This window comes from Leptonychotes weddellii, chromosome 6 (genome assembly GCF_054177405.1).
Source record: "Leptonychotes weddellii isolate Sample4059 chromosome 6, ASM5417740v2, whole genome shotgun sequence".
Lineage (NCBI taxonomy): Eukaryota > Metazoa > Chordata > Mammalia > Carnivora > Phocidae > Leptonychotes > Leptonychotes weddellii.
In genome coordinates, this window is record NC_138374.1 from 93,256,043 (window position 1) to 93,280,255 (window position 24,213).

A 24,213-nucleotide genomic window follows, 5' to 3' on the forward strand; every position below is an offset into this window, starting at 1 on the left:
CTCCCCTCCCCCTTCCTCCCCTTTTCCTCCTCTTTCCTCCCTCCTCTCTCTTCCCTTCCTTCTCCTTTCCCCTCGCCCCTCTGTCCTTCTCCCCTTCTTTCCCTCTCTCCCCGTCCCCAGGTCCCCATCCCCTGCCCCTCTCCCCTCTTCCCTCTCTTGTCTCCTTCCCCTTCCCTCCGGTCCTTGTTTATCTCTAAGCTCCAATTTCTCGCCTTATAGATTTACCTGCAGAACAAGACACCGCTCCTCTTGCAAAAACTGTTTAAGAAATCCATATCCTCTCCCTTCATTGCTTGGGCATTTCAGAAATGATATTCCTCCCCCAGCTACCCCCGTCAAAATAAAATAAATTCAGCCAGCTTCTGCCGTGTGTCCTTAAATCCATTCCCTCTGGCTTCGCTGGTTTGAAAGCCTGTACCCTAGAAGGGGCCTCCTGCATTTGCTGGCAACCCTGCTCAAGTCTGATCGCCACAGATAGTGCTTGGGAGTGAAAAAAAAAGGGGGAAAAACCCTCTCGTTGGAGATTTCAAAACAGATTCTACCAGCTTTCCAATCTGTGCACTTGCGGAGTGGCAGGACTTGGGGAAGAGGGGTAGGGGCTTGGGGTGCCGGTGTTTGTCACAAACAAATAAGCCACAGAATTTATGTATATATAAATGTGCGTTGCCTTTGGCATGTGTGGTGTCTCCCTGGCATCCAGGGTGGGTGCTGTGCACGGCCGACTTCTCTCCCACTTTTGCTGGGGCATGATGTGCATGTGTGTGTGTGATGGAATTGAGGAGGGGGCTGCTGGGTTTTTTATCTGATCCACTTGACAGATTATTTGAATCCAGCCCACCTTTCCGCACATGTCAAACAGATGGGATCATTGTTACAAGCCTTGAGAGAGCCGCTGAGCGGTGGGTAAGGCAGGGAGGGGGAGAGGGGAGGGGGGCGGAGGGGAGAGAGGGGCACCTTCTAGTAGCTTTGTGTTTTCACACGTTGGAACTGACAGGAGCCCTTCTTCTCTGTGGGGGGGTGCTTTGGGGGGTCTGGGGCTGATGGGGGGTGAGATGGAAAGGAGAGCGAGAGGTGGGGTGTTGGTGGGCAGGGTTATGATGTCACAGCAAAAGTTACAACAGGAGGAAAACACAGAAATGGTTCAACATTTTTTTTTTAAACTTTGGACTGCCAAGAGCTGAAGGAGAGTGGTGAGCAAAGGAATGAAGGGGAGAGAGAGAAACTAAACTGGAAGCTTGAGTTTTGTATAGCTTCTTGAAACCTTATGAATGGATTTCTAGCAGCTGAGAGCCAGGAGAGACCTATAGGGACTGCAAGATCATTCACACATTAACAGGGACAGAAAAGCAGGCGGAATTCTTCCTTGCTGTGTTATCCCTCCTTCCTGAAATGAATGGTATGGAACCTTTTTCTGAGGGTCATGGGGGTGGCATGAAGGAGGGGGAAGTTTTCTTCTTTTCTTACCTGAGGATCTTTTCTTCATTTACACTAAGGTTCCTCTCCTTCCTTCTTTTCTTTCCTGGTGTTTCTCTCTCTTCTCTCTCCTCTCTCTCTCTCTCCCCCCCCCTTCTTCCTCTCCCTATTCACCCCCCCTTTCCTCTTCTTTTATGCCTTTCTCTACATCTCCCTCTACTCCCTTCCAAAGCCCCAAACTCTTTTGGCTACTTCAGGGGGAAAAAAAGAAAGAAAAAGAAAAAGAAGGACTAAGTCAGAAGGAGTGAAGGGAGACAGGAAAACAAGAAAAGGGAAAAGGACAGTCCAGGATTGAGAGATTTCTGTTTAGTAATGTCCACGTGCCTGAATTGATCTCCTCTTTGGGGACTTGCTTTGAGGCTCCAGTGGATGCTGCACAGGGAGACAGGGCATGCCAGGGGGCGGGTGATTAGGGCACAGCATGCTGAACGCAAACAAGTCAGTTATTAGCAGGGCTAGAGGAGTTTAGAAGATGATGAGAAGTCTCGAGGAAAAAGAGGCACTGCGATCTTACTCCAAAGTGTGTGGGCTGCATGTTTTATGTGTGGGCGACACAAGCAGGGATTTTAGAACTGCAAGTAATTTTTCTTAGTGAAGGAAGGACCCAATATATTTCTATACCTGTTTTGTACCCACCTGTGGTCAGACATCCTCACCCGTGTCAAAAATTCAGAACCATGCCGTGTGTGTGTGTGTGTGTGTGTGTGTGTGTACACGTCCATGTGTTTAGGGGGTGGGACTCTGAGATAGCCAGTCTCCGGGCAAACATTATTACAGAGGTTGGAGTCACATTATTTACTTCCCCATCCTCTCCATTCATTTCAAATCAATTGAAAAAAAAATAGTTGCTTCGGTCTAGCTGTTCATTTTTGTAAATTACTTATTTTGAGCATCTCATTTGTTTATTTGCTCACTCAGCATATGGAGACTTTTAGTAACTTCAGAGTGAGAAACTTCAGAGGGAATAAGAAGATCTACGTAATACGAACTCATGGCATTCCCATGTAATGCTTCTTACAGTAGGCTAATTGATTTGTTCTTTCTCCCAATGTCCAATGTAAAGCGAATTTGGGGTATTGTTCTTTTGAATCCCAAATGATTGAAATAAGGCAAAAAATACAGGAGGCTTGTGGCAAAACGAAAGAGAAGCAAGTGGTCCCTGAATGGCTGGTGGGGGGTTTATTAGACAGTAAGCAGATCTGTTCACAACACATGTGCAAGTATGTGTGTGTGTCTGAGAGAGAGAGAGAGAATACACACCGAAAAGAGTGCTCCAAGACAGTATTGATTGCTATTGATTGTGTAGGCTGCAGCTGCTGAGAGAGAAAGCCCGAGATGTTTACTAGGGAAACCAGGAGTAGCGTCTGTCCCCTGTGCCTCGGTGAGGTGGGGAGGTTTTCAGGAGGAAGGAGGGGACAGGGAGTAGGTGGAGTGATGCACCGAACTTACTAGCTTTGACATCATCATTGTCTTTAAATGAAACAAACAAGAAGATAATTACAGGCAGAGAGAGAAGGAGAGAGGAGAGCAGGAGACACCGGAGAGAACAGGTCCCCTGAAGTACATGCTCTTCTTCTCGCTCTCTTTCCCATCTGCCCAGGGACCCACAAGACTCCCAGAAGGTGAAGTCAAGGGCTCTCAGACTCATAAGGTTATTAGGACACCAGACTGGCATCCCCAAGGAGAACTTTACGGAGACTTGCAACATACCAACAAGTTGGAAGGGGATTAAAAAACCTTCAACACTCCACAAGCCCAAGCACCAGGCTGAGGGAAACATTCTGACCTGCACAGGCAGACTGGGCTCTGGCTGAGGAGGACCTCTGGAGAGCAAAAGCTAAGTACCAGCTTGGATTTTTGTGCCCCCAGGTTCCTTTTGCAGTGTTAGATAGAAGCATCAAATTCTGTGCCTCTGGATGCAAGTTCCTCTAACGATTTGTTCGAAGGTGGATGTAGCTTAGGATAAGGGCTACAGAAAGAACGTAACTCCTAGGGAAGGAAGAAGGAGAAAGGAATGAAAATGAGAAGACTAGTGTCTTTTTCATGACTTCAGGTAGGGAGCGGTATGTGTTTGTGAGGGAGTGTGTGTGTGAGAGGATCTGGCTCCTGTCTGTGTGTCCCTCTTCTAGGATCGGTGGGGGGAGGGGCTACTGAAGAAGGGACCAAAAAAAAAAAAAAAAAGAAAGAAAGAAAGAAAGAAACCTGAGCTCTCTAGGAGGAGGTTCCAAGGAACCCAGAGAAATGAACTTCGTTCTGCAAGGACTGAACTAGAGTCAGGAGAGCCAGGTCAGGGGAGAAGGAGGGAAGCACAGCACTCACCGGCTGGTAGCCAGAAGAGACACACTTTTGGGGCTGCTCCTAAAAGTTTGGTCTGTGAACAAAACCGTTTCCCTGGTGACTGCGAATCCACTGCTAGCCGTCTCTTTCTCTTCTCCCCATCATTCCTGTGTGGTACCCAGAAGTTGACTTCTGGTTCTGTATAAAGAGCTGGGGGAGGTATGATGTGTCTAAAGATCCTGAGAATCAGCCTGGTGATTCTGGCTGGGTGGGCATTCAGTACTGCCAGCTCTGAGCCAGGCTGGCCACGCAAGAGATCCGTGGCTCAGAGGGGACACCTGAACCAGGTGCTGTTGGAAGGAGAACGCTGTTGGCTGGGGGCCAAGCTGAGAAGACCCAGAGCTGCTCCCCAGCATCATCTCTTTGGGGTCTACCCCAGCAGGCCTGGGGACCACCTGATACCCTACCCTGTGGGGGGTCAGGGAACCCGCCATGCAGGACACAGTAAACCAGATGCCGCGGGGGGCCTGGCCACGAGCCCAGCCAGAAGTGGGGGGCCGAGGGGTGAAGCTGAGCAGCCAGCCACCTCGTGGAACTGGCATGATCCTCCTGGGCGGGCTGAGCTGCGGAGAGACAGTGACACTTATCCTGGCGATGGAGGATCCAAGGAGATTCCAGGTGAGGCTGAGACTCAGGAGCACTCGGCCACGGCCGCCACCGTTACCAGCACCTTCGTGGGCCCAAAGGAACCCCAACCCGAGAGCCGAAGGAACGGCCGGGCCAAGACCAGGCATCGCCGTCAGGTGGTGAAGGGGCAGGCGGGGGGCGTGCGGGGAGACCCCGGTGTCCCCCTCCGGCATTTCCAGCCTCGGCCTGAGCATCCTCTTGGGCACGGGGGCAGAACCAGTCTGACAGCGGACAGCATCCAGAAGGGTGGAGGGGACCCCCACTGGGAAGCAGAGACCTTTAACCCCCGCGGAGGCTTGCCGGTCTTGTACTTCTCGGGGAGGCGGGGGCGGCTGCTGCTGCGCCCCGAAGTGCCGGCTGACATTCCCCGGGAGGCCTTCACGGTGGAAGCCTGGGTGAGACCAGAGGGAGGACAGAACAACCCAGCCATCATTGCAGGTAACAGCCCGCGCCTGGGCTTTCTGTGGTCCTTTGGGTATGGCTGGCTTTGTGTTTGCCTGGGTTAGACCGAGGGGGCGAGGAGAGGAAGGGCACAGGGGCAGGAGAGCCAGGAGGGGCTGGCCAGGGAGAGAGGGGGAAGGGCCTTTATTCGTCAGCTCAGCAGGACTCCAGACATCATCTACGATAATGGCTCTGTGACCACAAGAGCATTTGTCCCAATGAGTATCGATCTCCTGTGGTTCTGTACATGGCGCGTGCACTTAAGAGACCTTCAGCTCACTCCTCACCCCCTCTTTAAAGGGGAAGATCTCTGGTTCGTTGTCAGTGGGGAAGAAGCGTCACACTCCATTTCTCAGAGTCCAGTCTGAGAGAGCCAGACAACTTGGCAGCTACGTGTCAGGACCGGGACCTGCGCAGCGAGCCACGGGTGGGCGGGGCCAGGCTGCCTGAGCCGCCAGGTGCGGAGCCCTAAGCCCTGGCCGTTCCCTTTCCCTTGAGCAGCCCTGGAACTTAGCAGAAAGCTACTATCCAGCCCGGGTCCTGGAGTCCTGTTTGCTTGTCCTAACATGTATCCAGCCTAAGAACAGCAGGGTCTGCTGGAAGAGGTTGGCACTTACAAGTGGGGACCCTGGTGTCTAGCCCTTGGCTTTTGTATGAGGGACCTAAAAAGGAACCATAACTATGGTTTTGATCAGAGGTAATACCTCAGGACATTGCCTCTGTGTGTTTTCCACTATGCCCAGATCTTGGCTTTCATGGAAAGTCACCCAGAAGGACAAGGAAAAGAGTGGCATTAGGAATAACTATCTCCCTTGCCTTACTGGTGGTGGTGGTTGGGGGGGGGGGGTTGGTTTCAAGCAAGGGCTGGGGGTTAGACAGGACAGGTCATCGTTTAGGGTGTCATGATCCCTTTGGATCCCTCCATGACAGGACCTCACACAAGGCTAGGCACATTGTAGATCCATTTTAATCTCGTTAATTTGGATTATCTACAGTGCTCTCTGATGTTTGCCTGTCCCATTGACATTGGTGGGGAAACGAAACAGTGAGAGGTGTGCCCAAGGCAGAGCAGGAATGAAACCCCAGAGCTCCTGAAGTGCTTGACAACTTCCCAAATTAAAAACTTCTCAGGTTGCTGGATGCCGGCAAATAAGTTTCAGACTGGAGAAAGAAATCTGGAAGGAGGGAGCCTCTTTCAATGGGGTGTTGCTGGAACATCCCTTCTGGACACGCTGTCTCCCCCTCTTTGGCTGTGATTTCTCTTTTGGAAGCTGGGATTCCCAGACACTGAGCACTCGAGAGTCTTGTGGTTTTGCTTTATTTTATTTTTGGGTGGGAGAGGGGGTGAGGGGAGGGGAGAGAGAAGGGGCTGGGCTGTAAGAAGGTGGGGGCAGAGACAAAGTAGAAGGAAATCCTTATTCTGGGGCCAAATGGAAGAAATAATGAGATGATTATCTGATCAGAGTTGGCAGCTTCGCAGCTTTTCCCAGATGACATCTTCTTGCTGCCTAATCTCGCTTCCTAGTACCCATCTGCCAGGGAAACTGTGTGCTTGCCGTCTAGACCGAGACCCACGACTCCGCTTACCCCTCCTCCTGCAGTAGCAACAGAGGGACCTGGGATCAGTTCCCTGGCTGTGAAGAATTAGAGAGGGATCCAACAGGAATATATGAGCGAGGCTCTCAGAGGCTATTGCTTCCAGTTATTAAAACTCAAACCCGAGGGAACAGATTCAGGACAGTGGGTACCTGACTTCTGTCCTATCCCTTCCATGTCCCATTTCGCGCTCTGCAGAGAGTAGCATCAGGAGCTGATTCCAGTTACAGCATGGCTCCTTGCACTTCTCCACCTGCCCCCCGTACACCTCCCTCCCTCACCCACCTGTCCACCGCCAACCACCCTCTCCCCACTTGCCACAGCACATTCAGACCCTTCTCCAAAGTGCCCCTCTGAATCCTCTGGAAGCATGTAAAATTAGGCAGGAAGTCTTTTGCAGACAGTCTAGTCTCTGAGGCTTCTTTGTCTTCTAATCAAAGTGGCCCCTGTGGTGTACTGGTATTTCCCCTTGAGGTCCACACCAGGAAGGTGGAGGGCAGGGAATACCCAGGTCTAGCTCCTCTCCACCTTCCACCCTATATCTTTCTTTAGACTTGTGCACATCAGAACATACCCAGGAAAGATTTAGGGTAAAAGTCTGGGAGAGATGGGGGCTGGGAACAAGGCCTTCATTCTTCAGGGTTTTAGCAGCCGGGCTCCCAAGGGCATAGACATCTTTGTTCACCGTGCTTAGCTCCTTACACTTCACCTGCGGGCCCCCTTGCTGAGGGCCATGAGGCAGCCAAAGGTAGTTCCCCCCATAAAGGTCTCTGATTTGCATGAATTTACTCACTCCTATCAGCAGACCAGACCATCTTCCTCTCTTATCCAGCACTGGGCCTGTAGCTGATCACTGCCTGTTCCTGGGCTGGTGGGCCTTCACCTGTGCAGAATAACAACTGGATCCAGTTCCTGGGAGCTAAACATAATCCAGCCTTTGAAGTTCTGCTGCTCCGCTGAGGATCATCTGAGGCGCTGCAAGGCTTGACTCCCATACTCTTTTCCAATGGCTCTCAAACCTCAGCTTCTACCTCCTTAGACCCAGCATCCCAGTTCTCAATCTCCCAAACTTGGGGCATTTTTCCCCTTCAGCAGAGAATTCAACCACACCAGCCCCTGTGAAGGAACCCCCTGAGATGTGGGGCCTCAGGGAATACTTCCCACATGGGGCACTAGGTGGCAGTGTTGCCTCATGCACAGGAGAGTAGGCGGCTGTTTGGAAGCCACGTAGTGGGTGGGGAATGTGTCTGGTTTCTTGGATTGCCGTCCCTGCCTGCGCCTCTGGGCTGTATTTTATCACCCCCTCCCAGAGTGTTGTTGGTAGGCATCCCTTAGGGTTGGCTTCATACAAGTCCTTTTGCAGGGCCTATGTGAAAGGGCTAAAGTGGCATTTTGTGGGGTTGTGACTAACTTGCACTTGCAGCAACTAGTAAAGAAAACAAAATCAACTGGAGTTACCTCCTCCCTCCACCCCAACTCCCACATTCTTCCAAAATAGGAAGTTGGACTCCAGAATGGATTGCTGGGATCCTTTTATTCAGGGCCGAGGACAATGGCCGCCTCACAGACTTTAGATGCTGAGGTTCTCTCTGGCCCCTAGAGGGGGCATGATGGTGCTGCTCCCCACCCCCCAACCCCCCAAGGTAAGGCCTTCCAAAGTTGCCTATGGCCTGTGCTCTGGAGCAGGGCAATGGGAGGTAGGAAAGGACTGTATGCAAGTGCTCCAGTGTAGGGGTCTCGATAAAACTAACTACTCAGGGACCTGGCAATTCAGGGATGTGGGGCCACGGAGGAGTAGCCTGAGGTCACAGGCCCATTTGGTTGGGCTGTTGGAACTCACTCAGCAGCGGACAGAAGCCAAATCCTGTCCCATCCTGATGTGAAATCCTTAAGCTCCAGCACCCAAGCCTGAAACCATCCTGTTCCTTTCCCTCCTTCTCAACTTCCTTTCCCCTCCTTCAACCCCAACATACACAGAAGAGAAACTTTTAATAGGTTTCTCCTCACCCATAATTGATTTCAAATGTTCCCTGCAGTTGCCCAGCTGAGTAACCACCTGCAGCTCCAAGTTGCAGGGGACTGAGTCAGTAAGTCCATGTCAGGATCAGAGCTTGAGTCCATGTGTCTTCATTCCACAAATATTTACTGAGGGCCTTGCCATGCAAAGCCCAGCGAGGCACTGTGGGGAGTACAAAGAGTCTAAGAAACTGTCCCTCACTTGAAGACCCGTTTTTCTCTTGTGAGGATCCAAGTTTCAGAGCAGATGCCAGTATAGAACAGAGGAGTCAGGCCGACCTGGACTATGGTCCCGTCTCTGACACTTATAAGTGCTCTGATCTTTGGCAGTCTGTTGAACTTTTCTGAGCCTTGGTTTCCTCAAGTCAAGAAATGAGATATGTCTTACAGAGTTGTTGTGATGTTTAAATAAATCATATATGTAAAGTGCCCGACACAGGGCTTGGCCGGTGGTACTTATTTATGATGTGGTATTAACTGCAGGAGATAGTCATCACTAAGAGCAGTGGGTGCTAACCTACTTATCTTTGGCTCTACTCACGAACCTATAATTTTTCCTTAGGTGAGGTACTAACTTTAATTTCTTAGGAATTTAGTTAGGTAATCTGTGAAATAGGAATGATGGTAAATAGGATTTTTCACATGATGGTTTCAAGATGATTGAGAACACTGTAGAATCAGATGCCTAAAAGAACTCCATTTTTTTTTTTTTAAATCACATGTTCTTTTTAGCCTGGGCCGTACTATTTTGAATAAATTGGACAATGGCACTAAAGCTTTTTTGGCATCACAAACCTTTTTGAGAATCTGATGAAAGCTATGCTTACTCCCCAGAAAAACATACATGTTCACATAGTTTACATAGCTTTCAGAGCTTTTTGGATTCCTGATGGCCAGTGTCTCCTGACCATGGGTTAAAAACCCCTTGTTTAGGGCACTTTGATGGCTTTTTTTGGTATGTTTTGAATGACATCTAAGAAACGTGAATTTATGGGGTACCGAGACATCCCCTTCTCCCAATAAGGGAGCTGTGTACTCAGGGTAAGAAGTTTCATTCGTGTGGACACGGAGCTTCACAGAAGACAGATTCCCATACCCAGAAGTGTCAACGTAGATGTGAAGAGAGTTTCAAATAAGGACCATGTGTGCTATCTCCCCCTTTATCCAGTTCTAATGACAGGGGAAGAGCCATATACCTTCCTCAGAGCTCCTCAGGAGATGAGGATTCTGTGACCTTCCTCCTCAGCTGCCTCTTCCTATATTGCAACAATGATCAAAGTCAGAGTGTTTGTTTGCCCTCATGGGACCCTGAGGAATTACCCATTTCCTCCACATTATAGCCCTGCTCCTTGACCGGGGTCCAGATGTGCAGCAAAGCTGTAGCACCCCTACCCTTTGTATGCATGAACCATGGATGTGAAGGCTGTTGTCAGCCTCTGGGGCTGGGTTTCCCTTTCACGGTGAGGATGAGATACATGAGAGTGCTTGTGTAGACAAGCCATGTTGTGCCCTGATGCCATGCCCCAAAGCTGCCATTTAGCATGCAAGCAGCCACCGAGGACACACGGTGCGGCTGGGTTCCAATAAAACTTCATTTATAAAACAGTCTTCTGCTTTGGGCCAGATGTGGCCATAGTATACCAGCGAGGGGCTTTTATCTTGTGCATCTGCATACGAGGGGCTTTTATCTTGTGCCCATATGCCCCTCCAGAAGTGGGGGCGATGTCTAGTGTTAGAAGTGAAACGGGCTGTCACTCTGCCCCTCTTTACAGCTGACTGCTGAACCCCTTGACCAGGCAGCCTTCCCGATTCCCTCAGTGAGGGTGATCTCTACTTCACTGCTTCCATAACCCTTCAGGTGTGGTTTCCTGGCGTGCACGTTGCTTCCTGCCTTATCAGTTCTGTACATGTCTCATTTCTTTCTTTTTTAAGATTTTACTTATTTATTTGACAGAGAGAGACACAGCGAGAGAGGGAACACAAGCAGGAGGAGTGGGAGGGGGAGAAGCAGGCTTCCCGCAGAGCAGGGAGCCCGATGGGGGGCTCGATCCCAGGACCCTGGGATCATGACCTGAGCCAAAGGCAGATGCTGAATGACTGAGCCACCCAGGTGCCCCTACAGGTCTCATTTCTATCTACTGAAAGTTCCTCAGGAGCCAGATGCATGTCTGATTCACTTTTGTCATCCCCAAATATCTAGCACAGTGTTAGACTCTCAGTTTTGTTTGTAGGACACATGAAGGAGAAATTTAGATTGCTGGATGCCCATTAGGGATGAGAAGAATGGTGAGAGGAACTTTCTGGATCTCGAGGCTCTTTGTGGGGAATAGGGCAGTGGCTTTCAAATCTGCTTTTGCTGTCTGCAGAGCTGCCTCGGGGGCTTCTGAGCAGAATTGCCCAGTGTGGGGCTCCCCTCCTAACTCCTCCCTTTCTTATCCATTTCTCTGAAGAAAGAATTTAGTTATTTTAAAAAAGCTTAAATCCCACAACTCTAGAGTACAGGTTGGTATACTATGGCCACATCTGGCCCAAAGCAGAAGACTGTTTTATAAATGAAGTTTTATTGGAACCCAGCCGCACCGTGTGTCCTCGGTGGCTGCTTGCATGCTAAATGGCAGCTTTGGGGCATGGCAGCAGAGACAGTCCAGCCCACAAAGCCTAAAATATTTACTGTCTGGCCCTTTGTAGAAACAGTTTGCCAGCTCATGCTCTAGAGCGTTGCTTCTCGACTTTAATATTGATAGAGATCACTTGGGATTCTTCTTAAGATGTAAGGGCTGCCTTGGGCACACGCCTGGCAGTGGATGCACTGAGGATAAGCCTCACAGACCTCCAACTGCTGGCTGTTTCACTGACCAGAGACCCCCAGGAGCTATGCTCTGTCTTCATCACTACATTTGCACTGAGGCCACATACGCTTTGGTGTGGTGGGGACAAAGCACACCAGTGCCTGAGAGTCAGGACTTCTCTGACAGCCAACTCCGGCTTGAAGACTCTTGAAGGGCTTGCAGAACATTCCTTAGCCTGAACAGTGGTCTCCAGGGCTTCCACTGAACCTCCCTTCCCTCCGTCCTTCCTTCGAGGTCAGACTGGCAGCACGGGCTGATGGCTCTCCCAGCCTTCCCAGGCGTATACCCTCTTCTCTCTCAGAGTTGTTCCCCCTAATGAAATCCTTACACGTGAATCCTGTCTTGGCATCTGCTGTTTGCACTGACACAATTAATGAACCCAAGTGCAGACTTTGATTCAGTAGGTATGGGGCAGCCTGAGAGTCTGCATTTCTGACAGACTCCTGGGGGATCTGGCTACCGTGTAGACCATATTGTAGCAAGACTCTAGACTGGGGAGTGTAGAGCGGGGGTCAGCACACTTGTTCTGTAAAAGAACAGTAGTAAATGGCTTAGGTTTTGCAAGCCCTACAGTCTCTGTCGCAGCTCTGTGGTGTGAGAGTGTGCGAGCAGCCGTGGACAGTATCTAAGTGGATCAACGTGTCTGTGTTTCAGGAAAATTTTATTTACAAGCATAGATGGCAGGCCAGATTTTGCCTGCGACCATCCTTTGCTGACCTGTGGTATGGAGGGCGCTTCCTGTACGCGCTGCGTCTTCTGCGGCCCTCTGTGGCTTCGCTTCCTGGCTCTGTGCTGCCCCACAGACATGGCCGTGGCCATGGCCGTGGCCGTGGTGGGGAAACTCCTGTTCAAGTAAACACAAAACTTCCCGGAGATTTCCCTCAGGAAACAAGTCCTGCTCACTTTCTTGGTCTGAGCATTCCAGAGGGAGTTTGTATTTATGTATTTTCTTTGTTAAAAAAGTAGCATTGAGTTATAACTCACATACCATCAAGTCATGTTTAAACTCTACAATTAATAGTTGTGTTTTGTTTTTTTAAGAATTGTGAAATGTTTCCCAGTCTAACTTTAGAAGGTTTTCTTCGACCCAAAAGAGACACTGTAGCCGTTAGCAACCACTCCCCGTTTCCCTCCTCACCTTCCCTCATCCACCACCACCAGAGACAACCACCAGTCTCTTCTCTGCCTGGATGGTTTGGCTCCTTCTGGGCATTTCATATTTGAATCTGGCTTCTTGCACTGGAGTTTCGTTCATCATGTTTAACATGTAGCAGAGCTCCATTCCTTTTGATTGCTGAGTAATATTCTGTAGCTTTCTATGTCACATCTTGTTTATTCATTCTTCAGTTGATGGGCATTGTGGGGGCCTCCACTGGGCCATGGTAAGTACAGCTGCCGAGCATTGTGCACGAGTGGACTTAGGTTTTCGTTTCTTTCAGGTCTATACCCAGGAGTGGAATTGCTGGGTCACTCTACGTTTCACATTTTGAGACACTGCCAGACCGTTTTCAGAAGCGGCTGCACCATTTTGCAAGCCCCAGCCACTCAGGAGGGCTTGGTTTTGTATTTCCGGCCCTCTGAGTGGAAAGGGCTCCCGAGACTTCACTGATGACTAGGGGTCCAGCAGTCTTTCCATCCGACAGCACCTGGTGATCTTTGAGAAATGTGCTGTTGTCTTGTGCAGGGAGTGGAGACACCTGGACCCCCATGCTGAGGTCTCTGCAATCACAGGGAGCCCTTCATGGGTGAGAAGGATGCTGTCATCAAGCTTCCTTCTCCAGCTTCTCAAAGGCATCTTAAAATGGCCCTTTCTTCCCTGACCCCAGCTCTGCATGGGAGGAGTTCCCCTTTGGCTGGAATTGCATTACTTTCTGTTACTTTCCACACACATGGGCCCTAAACGACATGCATATGGGGAACATTTGGGCCCTCAGAAGTCACCAGTGCATCAGACTGTGATGAGGCAGCACCTTCAGGAAGCAAAGGGGAAGAAAAACAGAGAAGGAGGAGGGAAAATAAAGCCCACATGGCTCCCTTATCAATGCCCTGAACCTTCTCCTGGGTTCCAGCTTTGGGGGCATTGCTGCCTCCCTGTGAGCCACTCAGTTCAGGGCCTGGGGTCTGACTCACAAGGGTTAGATCTGAGACTTGGGAGTCATCCGGGTGTCTGTGGGGGGATGGCGGAAGGAGAGTCCCCTCCGGCTGGTAGCACAGAGGGATTTCCTGTGAGCATGACCATGTGGTTGTCCTCCTAGTCACACTCTAGCTTTGGTGCCTGTGTGTCATTGCCCTTCCTGTCCTCACCCCCGCCCTTCAGTTCCTGCCTCGCTTCTTGGCCCTTTCACCATCTCAGGGAGGCAGTGCATGGGGAGGGGCTCTGACCAACCTGGGTGGTGCCATTAGCTGCTCTCTCCACATCCGCTGTTAGCTGTGTGTCCTTGCCCGGTCCTCAAGGATGACACGGAACCCATGGGGATTTTTTTTTAAAAATTTTATTCATTTATTTGACAGAGAGAGAGAGAGAGACAGTGAAGAGGGAACACAAGCAGGGGGAGTGGGAGAAGGAGAAGCGGGCTCCCTGATGTGGGACTCAATCCCAGGACCCTGGGATCATGACCTGAGCCGAAGGCAGATGCATAACCACTGAGCCACCCAGGCACTCCCCCGCTCCCAACCCCCCGCCGTGGGGATTCTTGGCATCATTCTTGGGTGGACCACAGGTTGTCGGGTTGGAAATGTTTAGGAATGTCAGGGTCAAGGCTGGAAACTAGGAATCACCTTTGGCAGCCCAAATAAATTTGACCATTGCCTGTCACCTGCAATGCTTTGTCCTTCTTCCCTCCTTCATGCTCTTCTTTATTGTTCCTTTGGGCTGCCCGTTTGAGTCATTCAGAATTTGGGCACCAGGAGTATGTGCACCTGACTCCTTCTTGTTCCCATCCTAGTCTATACCTCAAGGAGGTCAAATAAACAGGAGAGAGAGGCTGCACCTTAGTTTGGATTCTGAGCCTGTATGCCAGGAACATCCCTTAGCTTCAGTTCCTGACGCCATAAACAAGTGCATAAATTCCATGCTTTTGCACTTCAGTACATGGAATTGGGTTACCCTGGGGGCTCGTCAAATCCCTTATGCTTATATCATATACACCATGACCCTAGCACCTTCTAGAAAGCGTATCTTATGCTAAGTTTCTGTCCAAGGAATAACAGCATCCTCTTTTTCTCATGTTCACTACCTACTTTAAAACAATCCTACTCTTTGAATTTTTTTTTTGACCTTTCTTAATGAGAGTGCTTTGTTTTCAAAAAAATTTTTTTATTGTTATGTTAATCTCCAAAGAGAACATCCAGGAAATAAAGCAACAGTGGGCAAACCAAAACATCCCAATTCTCTTTATGAGTCAGCAATGAGTGGTGAAGAGAAGTGGTTCTGCCCAAATATACACATAGGGGTCACTGGAACCCCAAATCTCGAACATTTGCAATTGTCATGGCAACCAGTGGGGCTATCAAGACCAGTAATTATAGCTAATTTCCAGATTAGAAGTCCAGTTACTAATCAGAGGGGAAGAAGTCATGGAGTTGAAAAGTTCATCAGTTAGTGAATCATCATTCAAGTGGTGACTCAGCATTTGCTAATTTTCATACAAATAATTGTTGTACATTTAGGGAAGGCTAGGGAAGAAGTAAAGTAGTTGGGTGATTTATTCACTCATCCAACATATTGAGCTCCTAGTAGGTGAAGTTTCAGGCATTTAACCGTGTGCTGGGGAATCAAAAATGGGGAAGGCAGGGGCTGTACCTGGAAAGGGCTCACTGCCTAGTGGGAGCAGACTTGTAGCCAGTTATCACAGCCCAGCCACTGGGAGGGGCTCGTTTTGCCTCCATGAGTCTTGAGGGCTCCTTGAAGCTGGGGAAGGAGAGCTGGTAACCAGAGGGAGAGAAGGAGGCCTGGGAGGCAGCAGAATTGGGGAAAAGAGAAAAGGATAGGACTTTGGACGTGTCAGATGGCGCCGGGGCCGCCAGCAAGCCAGCAAGACCTGAGCTGGGCTCACTGGATACAGCAGTGAGGATATCATCGGGGGGTTGAGAGAGAGCAGTTTTTCCAGAATTAGGGGCCTGAGGTGGGGGGCTGCCACATTACAGTGAGTGGAGATATGAATGAATGGTCAGAAAGTGAAGGCAGAGGGCAGGGTCTTGTGTGCTCTGCACGGAAACTCAGCTCTGAGGGGAGGGGATGGAGGTCAGAAGCACATACAGGCTCAGACATTTTATTTCAAGGTAAGAGAGATCCGAGTCTGAAGGCCTTGTAATAAAGCGCTGGTAAAGTAAGGCAAAAGACAGCATAAACGCACAGGAGAATCGTGGAAGATGAAGTAACAGAAATGTGAAGCATGCGAATGAATGCAGGCTCAGTCATTCCAGGACATGACTGAAGACATTTTCGTTTGACCAATAACCCATGTAGTACTTTGTGCCAGGCCTGCATCTGGTCGCTGCACAAGCATGAACACACGTGCTCCTCAGAATAAGTCAAGGAAATAGGTGGAGGAGCCGGAGCACAGAGCAGAATAGGGTGCTGCCCAAGGTCACACAGCCTTGAGTTCAAATCTGAGTGCTCTGTTCCTAGAGGACATGCTCTCATCCACTGTGTGAAGCCGTCTCTACCTTTGATGGCAGGAGCAGTAACGAGGAGCTCAACTGAACCCTTCCATCTCAATCCATGCCTCCTGTTTTGTTTTGTTTTGTTTTGTTTTTGTTTTTTTAATTGCTCTCAGCAAAGGGCTCTATCCACACAGGCCAGCACTCAGAGCTCCTTTCCCCCATGGAGACCCCTTGCCCCCATGTCCCTCAGTATAGATCACATGTAATACTGGGAATCAGTCACCAAATAATGGCGGCTTTACTGTGATGGTATCTTTTGGACCTGTCCTATTCATCCCACAGCCGCTACCTTCCTTTTGGCCACAGTAAGTCTGCACGTCTCTCACTTGAGAGACCAATTCATTCTTCAGCTAATTGCACCAAAGGGAGCTTTCTCAACTGCAAAGCAGCTCAAATCACTTTCTGGCCTAAACCCTTGGATAACCCCACTGTGTGCTCAGGATAAAGTTTTGCTCCCTTAGTTTGTTACGTGGGACCCTACTGATGCTCTCAGACTCATCACTGCCCTCCAGAATAGACTCCCACTCACACACCCATGCCCATACACGTACACACGTGTGCACCTGTGTATATGCACACTCACACATGCACAGTCACTGCTTACACACGCACACACACAAACACACACTCAGTGAATTTCTAGCAATACCAAACTATGAGCAGTGACACGGATCTACCACTCTTTCCCAGGCCTCTGGCCTTTGCACTTTTTCTCCCAATAGGAAACCACTCCCACAGACCCACATTCATCTGACTTACTCTTAGTCACTCCCTGGCTTTTTAGTTAGAATGATCTCTTCCAGGAAATCTTCCTTGGTCTCACTGATGTAGATTTGTTCTCTACCGCATTCTCCTGGTAGCCTGTAGTCAGCCTTACAGACACTCAGATCAATTTACTGTAATTCCCATCCCACTTTTTATTTACTCAACAGGTACCTGCTGAGTTCTCACTGCGTGTACTGTGCTGGGGGCTGAGGTTCAGTGAACATGCAAACCCTACTCCTGTGCCATTTCTCTTCTCGGCTAGTTCCCCACTGGACTGTAAGCCGCTTGAGGGCACCGGCTATCCTTTGCTCATCCCTGCACCCAAAGCAGCTGGTGCATTATGAATAAATAAAACTCACCCAACAAATATTTGATGAGAGGACGAATGAATGGGTGAATAAACAAAGGGCAAGATTTAGTCTTACAAACTGTGGAGTGAATTACTCTGTTTGGAGGTAGGCACAGGAAGATGTGCTAATCTTGAAGTCCTATTGATTTGGAAGATGTCTAAGAGGTTCTAAATTCATTCAACCTTAACTAGAAGGAGTGATTACTCTTCTCCCCCACTTCAACTTCCTCAGCTCCCGAAATCTATTGACCCTTGATAAATATTGACCAGGATCTAGTCTCCCAGAAAATTTGGATGGGATTGCAACTTGGTTTAACTATGATTATTTCTAAATTTTCAGAAATTATCTGTTCTATTTATTTGCTTCTTCTGGTTTGTACATGTACGATCTCTTTCTCATTCTCTCCCTAGAACTTTTGTTCTGTGCTTCTGTTCACATTAGGGAAAGGAAGGGAGATGTACTAGAGAAGGTTAATCTTGTTAATCTGTGGGAGAAGCCAGCAAGGGACCTGGGAGCTTTCCTTGGGTTCCAAGTCTTTCTAGCCTTTGCCCCTTCTTTGGTTCTCTCAAAATCTGGAATTGTCACAAACGTCTTTTTTAGGACGTGAAGTTCTTTTAACATAAAACAGGCAGTACCTAGCTCAATTACTTTTAATCTATTCACTCACTAATTTATTTATTCAATAGATATTTATTGAACACAAAGTAGGTATTCTAGAACTATTTTTGAAAGAAGTTCCAACTTTATGCAGAATAATAATAAACCCTAACCACAGCAGAAATCTATTTTAGACATTGTTTATTTCAAGGCACATTAATAATATGACATAATTGCACAATAGAATATCCTTATAATCCTTATAATCTAGCCTGTGGCATGCATCCTGTGGCTGGAGGTAATCTTGGGCACGACTCCCACCCTGGGTGTGGTGGTCTTACTGCACCCTTGGACAGCGTGCAGAGTGTCACCGGCCTGACCTTAGCCAGTCACTGGCGGAGGAGTGGGGGCATAAGCAGATGGCTTTCTGGCTTTCTGCCCAGGGCAAGGTCTGGGAATTTAGGAGAGATGGGCTGTATGCTGCTGAGCTGCAGAAAGCTGGGCAGGAAAGAGGAAGGCCGCTGCTTACCTTGCTGCTCCTGGCACTTCTGTCGCCATCCCTCCTCTGGGCCCCACCTCCTCCTAGACTGCAGCCTTCCTTTACTCTAATCCAACACCACGGTGGCTCCCATGCCCAGTTCCAGTTCAAGCTACTCGGCTCAGCAGTGGGAGCCATCTGATTGCCTGCAGGCTTCTAGGGGCTTAGCCAGATCTTGATCATGTGTATGTCACCCCAGCAGTCAAGGCGAGGCCTGGAGTGGAGTGGGCACTTTGAGTTGAATGAGTTGATGCGGAATGATATGGCCCCTTTCCACACATAGAATCTGACCTCTCCTTGCTCCCCAGAATCAACCATATTCCTGAGGCAGGGAAGTCTTTCCTCTGCACATGACCCAGCTGTTACCAGCTCCTGGCCTCGGCACAAGCTGTCTCCTCACCTGAAATGTTCTACCTCTTCTTCCACCATCTAAATTCTTTCCTTAACATAGTGGTGAGGAAGTCAGGATCTGGAGCCAGGTGTCTGGGCTTTAGCCCTTTACTAGCTGTATGAACCTGGCAAGCTAAAGTCTCCTCATTTATAAAATTGGCATCGCGACCATTTCTGTTTCATGCAATTGTTGTGATGATTAAATAAATTGATGCCCATCGTGTGCTAAGAGCTGTGCCTGGGGCATAGTGTGTGCTCAGTCAATGCCCATTGCTGTTTTCATCCTTCCGTGGTGATGTGGTGGCACGAGAAGGACCCAAAGACACTGCCAGTCGACTGGGTCAGGGCGGGCTCATGCCCCTCTCCCCCAATGCCTCCTCTGCCTGTTTTCGTCCCTGCAAATTCTCTTTTCTTCTGATCTCCCGTGCACAGATATGCATGTCTGTCTCTGTGACACAGCTTAGCATGGGATTATTTGCAGTGAAACCTCGAGTCACTGGATTCCAACTAACCAGTATCCTCAACTAACCACAATATTTTAGTTATTCCATTTTTTAGGGGACAGAGGCACATGATTGCAGGATGAATTCAAAAGAGGGATCTAGTAGGAACAAAACCTGCCCATTGAGGTGTGGGTTCAGTTCCGTCCTTTCCACCTTCTGTGGCCCCCATCACGGGATGTCTGACAGTGAGAAAGGATGAGAAGGATGAGAACCTTGCAGTCCTTCGGGATGAGCCTAGAGATCCCAGGCACAGATGCTCAGAACAACATGGGCCTCATGACAACCCAGCCCAGCCTCTCCTTCACAGATGGGAGCATGAGGCCCAGAGAGGGAAAGGCACTTTTCAGACATCACACAGCAGTAGACTGGGATCACATTCCAAGCTTCTTGGTTCCCAATTTGGTGTTATTTCAACTCTTCCAGATTGCCCTTGGTTAATTTAAATTTCTTACTGGAAAGCAGAAGAAAACATTTTAGAAAGACTTGCAATAAGAAAAGGAAAAAAATATGACGTTAGTCCTCATTTAACCTAAAATGTCAAGTCATCACCTATTTTTCCTTGTTCTTTCTCTTTCTCACACAGAGGCCAGGCAGCCAAAGCTGTGTTACAGTAGGGGTTGACTCATAGGTCAGCTTTAAGTGTTCTCTTTGCACACTGGGCTCTGAAGACTCACCTAGGTTTAATTTGAGAACACACACTCTGTATCCTCTGGCTTCTTAGGCTTTGAAACTGGTGGAAAAGCGTCTTTAGGTTCTGATTGGCAGAGTATTTGGGTTTGTGTGGTCCCTGAGTATAACTGGCTTCCTAGAAAGCTGCCAGAGTCTCCGTGGGTTATTTGTGACCACAGGGCAGAGGCAAAAATCTCCCGATATTATTAAGTCAACACAGGCAGTACGTGGTCATTGAGTGAATAGGAGACACGTTGGACAAATACTAATGCTCTGAACGTACTATGATGTCTCACTTTATGAAAACCCAATAGGCAACCAGCTAACCTAAGTTGGGAGCTTATTTTCACGGCACGAGGATCTGCCCCAAGTTTCCTTTAAATAAAGACTCCTGCAATGCCTCTGAATCATCAAGTATATATTTAACACTATTTAAACACTGCTTCTTAGGGCAGCATTGATTCTGTAAACTGTACCTGGCAAGTGAAATGCCAAAGCAAATTTTTGAGAGAGATCTCAAAATTGTTTATTTGGCAGAGGAAAGGGAAAAACAGGAAATTGGTGTCGGGAGCTGCTCAGCTGGAATTTTAAGAGTTCTCAGAGGGACCTTGATAGAAAGGGGATGAGGTTGCAGAAGGAGGGCTGAAGCATCCGGCTGTGGGTGTCACTGTGTCTCTGTCTCTTTCAGGACTAGCCTGTGCCTGGTACTAAGGTGTCTTCTCAAGGATTAAGAGATTCAAGATATGCCAGGCTCTCTAAGGGGTGGGACTTCCTACCATTCTCTTAGCCTTTGCACAGCCCACCTTCTGCATTTGGGGGATTTTATCCTTTCTGTTGTGTTGCTGGAATTCCAAGGTCCTGCTTTTCTGCTTTAGTTTAGGTGGGAGATCAGGTTGGTAGAAAGAAAAACCTGCAGGCAGCTCTCCACCTCTGCTGAGGAAAGGGAGCCCCCCCCCCCCCGGCCCCCCAGCTCTCCCATCACAAATGCTCATTATGCACACCAGCCTTTTATCGTTTGGTCTTTGATGGGCTGTTTACGGAATTCCATAGCCACAGGACCAGCAGAGTATGTGAATGCACAGGGAATTTCATACTGTTCGTTCTCAAAGGTTATTAAAAATGGTTGCAATGACATCCTCTCCCCCCCGAAAAGAAATCCGTGTGCCTAAAATTACTAATTAGGAGACTGTTTTCTTTTTTTCGTGGGAATGAGTTGATGTAAGGAACATTTCAACACTTCTTACACTTCAATTATATATTTATTTCCTTATACGGGGAAAAAAAAAGATAATTTAAACGTGCTGAAATGTACTGAGGTCATGGATGGCGTTGGCACCAACATCTCACAACCATGGCTGGCAGTCACAGACACTGGGGTTCCAGATGAGTGCACAAGCTCTTTTCTGGGTGATCATGGCGATCTGGAGCAAGGCAGAGGGAGCACCAGGATGGGGTCCACAGCCCACGTTCCTTGAGAGCAGCTCTGTAGGCCATTAAATGTGTGTCAAAACCTGAGGCCTAACCCTCCGGCCAAAGCTCCAATGCAAGCAAAGGGGCCTCCTTCCCAGAAAGACTGGGGAGTGTGTCTCGCTCTCTGTACAGTGCCCTGGGCTTGGAAACCACCTGCCAAGGACTGTCTCTCCCATTGCCACAGTCCTGTGGATCTCAGGAATGGGAACCCTCCTCTTCCCCCCAGAATAAAACCCAGGGCACCAGGTGCATATAAAGCTCCCCACCAGACACTGGCGCTCTAGAGCATGGCAGAGGGTGAGCCTGAAGATAGTGCCGGCCGTTCAGTGGTCTCTGGAAAGGACTCTAGTCAGCCCTGAGATGCATGCTTAATTAGCAGCCTGCCCCTCAGGCCACTCACGATGGGTAGCTAAGAGGCCTCCTCCACAGAAAGACAGAGCTCCTGGTCTGCTGCCGCTTGCTTCCTCCTCCGGGTGGTAGCTGTTTAAGAACCCTTGGCCCACTGGTACAGACCTGTGGGACTCATGAGCATAGTCACTGGCCACCAAAGCCAGACGATGTGGAGGTGTTCCCTGGCAACAGCGGCAGAAATCGGGACACCAGACAGGGGTATGTGTTTCTGGGTGACACCAATTATTACAGTCCCATGGGACCAGGGAACACAAGCTCCCCTGGCCGAGAGCCACGTGATCGAGAGGCATCCCCCAGGTGGCAGCTGCTAGAAATCAGGGCACCGGACGTGTATTAAAACTCCTTCCTGGGAGCTACTGGTGCTTGGGGTGCAGTAAGGGGACAGGGCCAAGAGAGCACCTGCCAGTCTGCATCCCTAGGACGCGTTCTGGCCGGCTGAGATGTGTGTGGTACATTGGACACCTGCCCCTCTGGCCAGCACTTTAATATCAGCAGGTGAGCCTCCTTCACTGAAGTCTGGGCGCCATGGGCTGCCTCTGCGCTGGGCCCTGGGCAGGTGAGTCAGAGCGCACCAGTTCTTCGTAGGTGGGCTCTCAGATTGCTAGTCTTGTCTTGTTGGGACACGAGCTCCATTGATTTTCAAAGTTAGATGTTTTGGGGGCTTGTCTCTCAAGTGTATGTCTTAAAAGTTGGGATGCCCAATGAGGGGTTGGGACCCTTTGCTCCTCAGAGAGAACCTTTGGGGCTTGAATTCCCTCCTGGTTGTGGGTTGCTATGCTGAGGGTGGGATTTATGGTAAGACTGTGTCCCAGCCTCTCCTACCCGCTCATTTGCTGGCTGTGTAGTTGTCCCTCAGCCAGACCATAGGTTTGTAAGAGAAGAAATTGTTCCACATGTACTGTAGAGCTAGTGTGTCTGGGGGAGGAGGAGAATTCAGGGTCTTCGTATGTTGCCCTCTTGGACATTTGTTGAGTTTTACCAGCAGCTATTTTATTTTTTAAAATGTTATTTATTTACTCATTTATTTATCTTTCAGTTTTATTGAGATATAATTGACATATAGCACTGTGTAAGTTTAAGGTATATGGCATAATGACTTGACTTACATATATTACAAAGTGATTACTGCAATAAGTTTAGTTGACTTCCATCATCTCATGTAGATATAAAAAAAAGAAAAAGGGAAAAAAGAATGTTTTCTTGTGATGAGAACTTTTAAGATCCACTCTCTTAGAAACTTTCAAATATGCCATATAGTAGTGTAAACTATAGTCATCATGTTGTACTTGATTTTCCCAGTACTTATTTAGCTTATAACTGGAAGTTTGTACCTTTTGACCCCCTTCATCCAATTCCCTACCATCCCCAAAATGTTATTTTTAAGCGCAGAATAGTGTTATATTGTTTGGGTGGACTGTACTGTTTTTCTATTATAAATAATGCCATTGGGGAGATATAATAATATACCTCTTAATTATTTCCTTACTGTGATTCCCAGAAATGAAATGACAAGGTTGGAGGATATGGATATTTTTGGCAAATGGTTGCTTGAGCGTGCTTGCTTTTCCACCATGTCACTAATTCTAGAGACTATCATTTACCAACCTGAGAGACAAGAATTTCGATTTTGTCTTAATTTGTGTGTCTTTGAGGCTGAACATTGAAAATTCTCATTTCTTCTTTTTTGAGTTTTCCACTCATGTCCTTTTTTTTTTCTTTTCTCCACTCATGTCTTTATACCCACCATGCCTCTGTCTCTTATTGTTGTCACCCAATATGATTGTGCAGGTGATATGTGAGCAGAGGGAAGTGACACACATGGTCACAAGGCAGACTTGTCTGTGGGGTCTGCTTGTGTTTGTGTGTGAGCGTGTGTGTGCGTGTGTGTATGTCTGAAGGAAATGGTGGAATGATGGTGGGAGTGGAGGAGATTTATGTATTTAAGTCACTAGTGGAGCTCTGTCTCCCACCCACTGCCAATAGAGGCCCATTCTCAAAGACCCAGATCTTGATCTGCTCTCATTTAGAGGCCCGCTACTCAGAGTATGGTCTGAAGGCCAGCAGCATTGGCTTCACCTGGAAGCTTGTTGGAAGCGCAGAATTTCAGGTGCCACACGAATCCTGCTGAATCAGAATCTGCATTTATTCAGGCCTCTGGGGTGTTCATACCCACAGTAGAATCTGAACAGCTCTGTACTCGAGTTGGCCTTTTATGAGGTCTGTGGGCACTTTCAGCCTGAACTCTAGGCAGATACTACTGATGAAAGGTAAAAGCTGGTGGTGTTTGGATTTAGCTCCCGCATCTCCCACCCCTCCATCAGTAACAAAAATAACTCAAAAAGTAGTTAACATTTATTGACAGTTTGCATCAGGAACGTTGCTCACTACTTTCTGTGGTTGTCGTGTGCGGGCCATAGCTTCTGAGGTTGTAAATGCCTTTGGATTCTTGTCTCCGACCACCTCATTCTGTATTTTCCTGCTCTCTCCTCTCCCTAGTGAGCTGCCACATTGACCCT

General features: G+C 48.7%; 1 protein-coding gene across 2 annotated transcripts in view; it reads left to right on the forward strand.

Moving 5' to 3' along the window:
- Positions 1-1,156: 1,156 nt before the first annotated feature.
- Positions 1,157-24,213, forward strand: part of PAPPA2 (pappalysin 2) — a 252,615-nt gene continuing 229,558 nt past the window's right edge. The window contains exons 1-2 of one of the 2 annotated variants that reach the window (XM_081824648.1): positions 1,157-1,396; positions 3,074-4,875. In XM_081824648.1, coding sequence (XP_081680774.1) covers positions 3,972-4,875 — 904 coding nt within the window. In that variant the 5' untranslated portion in view covers positions 1,157-1,396; positions 3,074-3,971. Of the gene's footprint in view, positions 1,397-1,663; positions 4,876-24,213 lie in introns of those variants that run through there. The other variant, XM_081824649.1, reaches the window with a different exon arrangement.